Raw genomic sequence first — 6,117 nt, forward strand, 5'->3', positions numbered from 1 at the left:
TGAAATATTAATGTGGATGAATGGTGCAATTCATGTTTGTAGAAATACTTTCCATGCTGTTATGTTTTCTTTCCCCACTTTACTAAGATAATCACAGCAGATTATAATTGGTTATCTCTTCTATTTCTAAAGATAACTAGAATTATAATTTTCATTACAATTATGACCACAATTGAGCCTCATTTTTCCAATTAATAACAAGACAGTTGAAGTGAATTTTGCTCCATCTTATGATCTTTCTTACCACAGTTGTTAAGTGAATCATTAAAGTTATTAAGTTAGTAACACAGTTAAGTAAATCTTGCTTCCTCGTTGACTTTGGTTGGCAGAGGTCACAAAAGGTTATCATAAATCTATTCATGAAAGTAGGAAAGAATACGGTACTGTTGGAAAATCCAATTTTGGAAGATATATACACTGTATAACAGACTGAGGCATTTTATCTATATATTTTCTAAGAATCCCTTTGATTTGCCATGGCAGATGTTTTCTTCAGAAGTTCCTCACTTTTTTTTAGTTATGAATTAAAAAAATCTCCATACAGATGCTCATCTTTCTATCATTATGAAGTTAGTCTGTTTGTATCTTCCAAATCCTATGGGACTCCAAAGCAAAACAATAACCTGACCCTGACAGCATTGCTAATGTTACCCATGACATTCAAACTAGAAGCCCTTAGAACTCTGTGAATATAAACAGTGTTAGATATTACTGTCTATCTCTGCCTGAAAACAGCTGATGAAGTCATGTCAGACTGTTCTACTTGGGCACCTTCAAGAATCATGTTGCAGACAGGGACATTTGCATACCAAAAGAAGACTTCTATGGATGAGGGTAGCATTGATGGTATCAATGTTGCCAGTAATGTCTCAAGTGGATCCTAATGTTCAATGTGACCATGATGAGCCTACTCCTATTAGTTACACATATCATCAGCTTGGAGAAGTTAGCATTGGTAGCATCATTTCTGTGATATTGACATTTTCTGATCCCACTGATTTCAAACGACATCCTTCTAAGGAGCTTCAAGATGGATTTATGTATGTTCTAATTGATTGATTTTTCCAGTTCTGAGTTCAACTTTTCACTTATATGATCCTCAATTATTTTCCTCTAAGCTATAATAACAAAACCCAGAAACATCCTTTTTTTTCAAACATAGGATATCTTGATGTATTTTCAATGTAAATCAAAAGTCTATTATGATAAATCATATCTAATTCATTCTAGGTAGAAAATATAGATTTATGTACATAGTGTACATACAACTAAAATCTGAAGGAACTGTATTACCTATGATTAATATTTAAATTGCTATTATTGGTAGGAAAATTGAGTTTCTTTCTTCGATATATAAGTCTGGAAGACTGGACATGCCATCATCTGAAGCAGACCCTTTTAAATGTCTTATATAATTCTTGTTACAGAATATTTTATCAAAACTACCAGCACATTCTGGCTTTAGTGTTTGCTGTCAAGGAGATCAATGAAAATCCTCAGATCCTGCCCAATATCACACTGGGCTTTCACATCTATAATAGCAATTTTAGTCCAAGTTGGACTTACCTTGCTTCCATGGGGCTTCCCTTCACCCAGGGCAGATTCATTCCTAACTACAAATGTGGGGTCCTGAAAAATCTGGCTGCTGTCCTTGTGGGACCTGACATCTGTCTCCATGGGGCAACTGTTCTGAACATCTACAAAGTTCCTCAGGTAAGAGTGATGACTGACAAGGAGTTATACATTTTGCAGACAGCTGGTCATTTGCAATCTTTTACTGAGGTGTTAGGACCACATGGAAATTTATCTGTGACTATCAGTGGTGCAAATAGCTATGTAGCCTTCTTGGAATTGTTGAGAGGACTGTATTGTAGATTGGAAACAGATGATGTTGTATCACCACCACCCCTCTGTTGAGAGAGGAATGTTCAAATTTTGTCATAGATAGCCTCTTTGATGCATCTTTCAAACTAGTGGTTCTCTCTGTTCAAAATGTGAACTTTGCTATCTTCAAAAGAGTGGCTTCTATCTTTTAAATGCAGATGGATTGGTGACTCTAGTCCTGATGGTTTTATTCTCCTATGTTGTGCCATGTGTTAGCTGTCCACAAGGAGCATATTCCTGAATTTCTAGTCCCCACCATCCAGTCAGAACTGAAAAAGCTTCTTGGATGAGAAGCCAAAAGCCACAGAGTCCAGTTGCCCTTTTGAAAATGTAACTTTGAGTCAACAATGACCTGGATCCCTGAGAGTCTCCATAGACATTTGAAAATAAATACAAATATTTGGAGCATGTTTTAATATATAAGCTTCAATTGCATGTACACATTTTCAGAGGTTCACAACAATCTTTGTTTTTGGTTTTCTTTAGCTGACATATGGTTCTGCTCCACTCATGGATAAAGAGATTCAAGCAGTTTTGTTCCAACAAATGTTTCCAGATGAATCCCACCAGCATAATGCTCTTCTCCAGCTATTGTTGCATTTTAGATAGTTCTGGATTGGAGTTCTTGCTGTGAATGATGACAATGGGGAGAAATTTGTGCAGGAGGTGCTTCCCACATTTTCTGAGCATGGCATCTGCTTTGATTTCATACAAGACTTTCCTTATGTAGCTTTTTACATTGATTATAGTGAAGTAATAAGTGATGGAGTCCAAATATATCAAGTTCTCATGACCAGCACAGCCAATGTCATAATTTTATATGGTGAAAGTAGGTCCATAACTTTTTTGAGAATGTACTTGCAATTGGCAGAAGTGGAGGATATACCAAAGAAGACAAAAATCTGGGTTAAAACAGCTCAGACAGATTACACTTCTATTTCCTTTCATAAATTGTGGGATATCCATTTCCTGCAAGGTGCTTTATCCTTTGCAGTTCACACAAAGGAGATTGAAGACTTTCCAAAGTTTCTTGAAAGCATAAGCCCAATCAACAACCAGCATGATTATTTTAGGAAAGATTTCTGGGAACAGGCTTTCAACTGTTTCTTTGCCAATCCTGAAACAGAGAAGTCTCAGAACAAATGTACTGGACAGGAGAAGCTTGAAACCCTTCCTACATCTGTGTTTGAAACATGCATGAGTGTCCAGAGCTATAATATTTATAATGCAGTCCATGCTGTAGCACATGCTTTGCAATCTCTGTATTTATCAAAGTTCAGGCAAAGAATATTAATGAAAGAAAGAAGGCAACAGTTTCCGAATCAAGTGTTATGGCAGGTAAGACCTAAAGCAGAGAAATGTACCATATTTGTAGTAGCAACATCTGTCCATAAACCTTAATGAATAATATTTTAGGATATTGATATGATTCTAAAAGTGAAATATACTACTGCCTTATTGAACTGGAATGCTTATATGCTTATATTAAAATTATAATAGGCATTCTACAAAACTATTGCAACCAACCTTTGAATATCCTTCAGCCCAACAAATTAACTGTCATAAAGATGAGTCTATAAGCAGACAGAGGTGATTCCCCCCTCCATTATGTGCTGGATCAGAGGCTTGGTAACCTTTTGTTCTAAATGATTTGATTGGAATGTTTGCAATATATAATAGAGACCTTTTTGTATGCTCATTTTTCAAGGCATTTCCTGATGAAGATGTCCTTCATGAATCTCATCATAGACCTCATATGAAGGCTCGTTTGAATTGCTGTTCTGCTCATTATTTCTTCCTGCCAGGGTTATTCTACACTTAGAAGTGAATTTTTGAAAACTTAATCAGACTCCGCTTTTATGTCACTAAAGTCCATTGAGCTATGTTGTTTACTCTAGAAGTCCTTGTTAACTCCTGTTTATTCTAGAATGAAACAGAATGTGTTCATTTTACAGTCTCTGTCTGTTCTCATTATTATAGTATATTTAGTAACTGCTAGTCTTGTTTTTCTTTGAACAATATCTCAATACGTGGGAATGAAGGAGGTAGTGGGATACATTGGAGGAAATAACCATGTTTTAAGATTATAATCTATGGATAAAGTTTAGGAAATTAATGGAAAGTGTTGATTTATCTCATCATTTCAAATACTTTAAGTATATCTTATATATATTTGCTCCAATTAAGTATATCTTATATATATTTCCTCCAATTGCCACCTGAAAAAGTCATGCTGAAATTGTCAAATTTATGAAAATTGTAATGAACAATTCTTGCTAAGACAACAGAATCACCTGAACATTATGCACTTTACTACCCAAATGATCCCTAAAGGCACTAGAAGTTACCTGTTATAATGCCCTCCTTTCTAACCATTTGTAGGAAATGTTCAATGACATAGTAAAATAACTTGGTGAGGAGGAAATTGAAAATTTGGGTCACTTTGGATCACCTCTGAGATGTAGATATATATTTCCCAACTTGTAACATCATAGCCAGACAAAAGAAAGAATTAGAAATACCTTTTTCTAGAATTAGAAGTTCCTGTTTCTTCCTAGCTAGACCTGAAATATGACTGAACACACAACTAACCTCTAAGTGAGGTGATTGTGACACACGCACACACACACATACACACACACACACTTTAATTGTATTCATATGATATTTTGCTTCTATTCTTTTTTTCAAATGATTGTTGTATTACTCGTTTGGTCCTAATCTACAACTAAAATAAAAGCAAAAAAGCAATATCCAATATAAATCCTTCCTTCCTTCCATCCAACCTTCTTTTCTCCTTCCCTTCCTCCCTCTCTCCCTCTTTTTATCTCTGTTTCTGTATTATAGCTTCATTCCTTTGTAAGAAGTGTCTCATTTAACAGCAGTGTTGGTGAAAAGATCACTTTTGACAAAAACGGAGAATTCATTGGTGGATTTGATATTATCAACTGGATTGCATACCCAAACCAGTCCTTTATTAGGGTCAAAGTTGGAAGAATAGATCCCACAGCTCTATCTGACAAATTCTTCAATATTTATATGGATTCCATTATGTGGCCAATAGGATTTCCTCAGGTTAGATGTATGAATCTAGGTTTGTCTGCCTTCATTTATACATCATAATTTTTTTCTCTATTGATGGAAAATTCATAGAATTATCTGTTGGTTAACCTCTGTAAAAATCACATTGGGAAAGGAAAAAAAGACCTCTATGAATGTTTACATTTTTGGATAGAAATAATTGACAGTTTTCCTCATGACCTCCATGGATTATGCCATGGTATGGAATTGCTCTTGAAGAGAGTTCAGAAGTTTTAACTAGTGCAGAATGCAATAGAGTATCTAATAAATATCTATTATTATTTGGCATATGTAATATGACTATTGTGTATGCTCAGTTTGTTGCCAGTCTGCTATCATGTGAAATTAAAGGTGCTGGTGTAACCTTTAAAGCCCTTTATGAATTTGAACTTTCTGACAGTGAGAACAATCAACCAATGGAACAGTTTGCCCTCAGAAATTGTGGGAGCATCATCACTTGAGACTTTCAAGAAGAGATTGGATTGACATTGTCAAAATGGTGTTGGGTCTCCCACTTGGGCAGGGGGTAGACTAGATGACCCATAAGGTGCCTTCCAACTCTGATTATCTGTTAAATCTGTTAAATCTGTTACTTGAGGGATCACCCCTCTCCAGTTAATTTAATCCATTCCAGGCAGGCAGGAGGAATATGTTTCAGGTTCCATCAGCCAAAGAATGCTTAAAGCCTATAAGATGTCCCTTTTCTCCTCTAGTACCTCTACTGGAACCTTCTCTCTCTGGAGGTCACGATGTCCATGATCATGCTGGCCTTTTGTAAGATTCAAAAACCTGGTTCCATGACCAGGCTTGAGGATCTGACTTTGTGAAGGGAAACATTACTTACATGTACGAGTGATATAGGTTTGGTATTTCTTGGTTGCTTTGCATTTTAATTCTTATAATGCTTAAAATTCCGATATCGAAATGATTATTATTATTATTTTTCATAGGCACCACCTTTTTCTTTGTGTAATGATCCTTGTAAGGCAGGATTCAGCAAGGTCAAGAAAGAAGGGGGTGTCATTTTGCTGCTATGATTATCTTCCATGTCCAGAGGGGGAAATATTAAAGGAGAAGGGTAGGGTGATTCAAGATATAATGGGGCTAAGCAGATAGTACCTATTATACTTATACCAATTGCCACCTCAAATG

General features: G+C 35.8%; 1 protein-coding gene across 1 annotated transcript; it reads left to right on the top strand.

The window, feature by feature from the left end:
* The first annotated feature begins 864 nt into the window (after nucleotides 1-864).
* Nucleotides 865-5,792, top strand: LOC148124299 (vomeronasal type-2 receptor 26-like). Its single transcript, XM_087917266.1, has 4 exons — nucleotides 865-1,040; nucleotides 1,428-1,713; nucleotides 2,494-3,222; nucleotides 5,679-5,792. Exons 1-4 carry the CDS (start codon nucleotides 865-867, stop codon nucleotides 5,790-5,792), a joined length of 1,305 nt encoding a protein of 434 aa, XP_087773392.1.
* Nucleotides 5,793-6,117: the final 325 nt, after the last annotated feature.

This window comes from Pseudonaja textilis, chromosome Z (genome assembly GCF_049901715.1).
Source record: "Pseudonaja textilis isolate UNSWEBS1 chromosome Z, rPseTex1.2, whole genome shotgun sequence".
NCBI lineage: Eukaryota > Metazoa > Chordata > Lepidosauria > Squamata > Elapidae > Pseudonaja > Pseudonaja textilis.

Coding starts and splice junctions, on each gene's coding strand:
- LOC148124299 (XM_087917266.1), top strand. CDS start 865: ATGTCTCAAGTGGATCCTAATGTTCAATGTGACCATGATGAGCCTACT. Junction 1,714..2,493: donor ACATCTACAAAGTTCCTCAG/GTAAGAGTGATG, acceptor CATTTTAGATAG/TTCTGGATTGGAGTTCTTGC. Junction 3,223..5,678: donor CGAATCAAGTGTTATGGCAG/GTAAGACCTAAA, acceptor TTTCTCCTCTAG/TACCTCTACTGGAACCTTCT.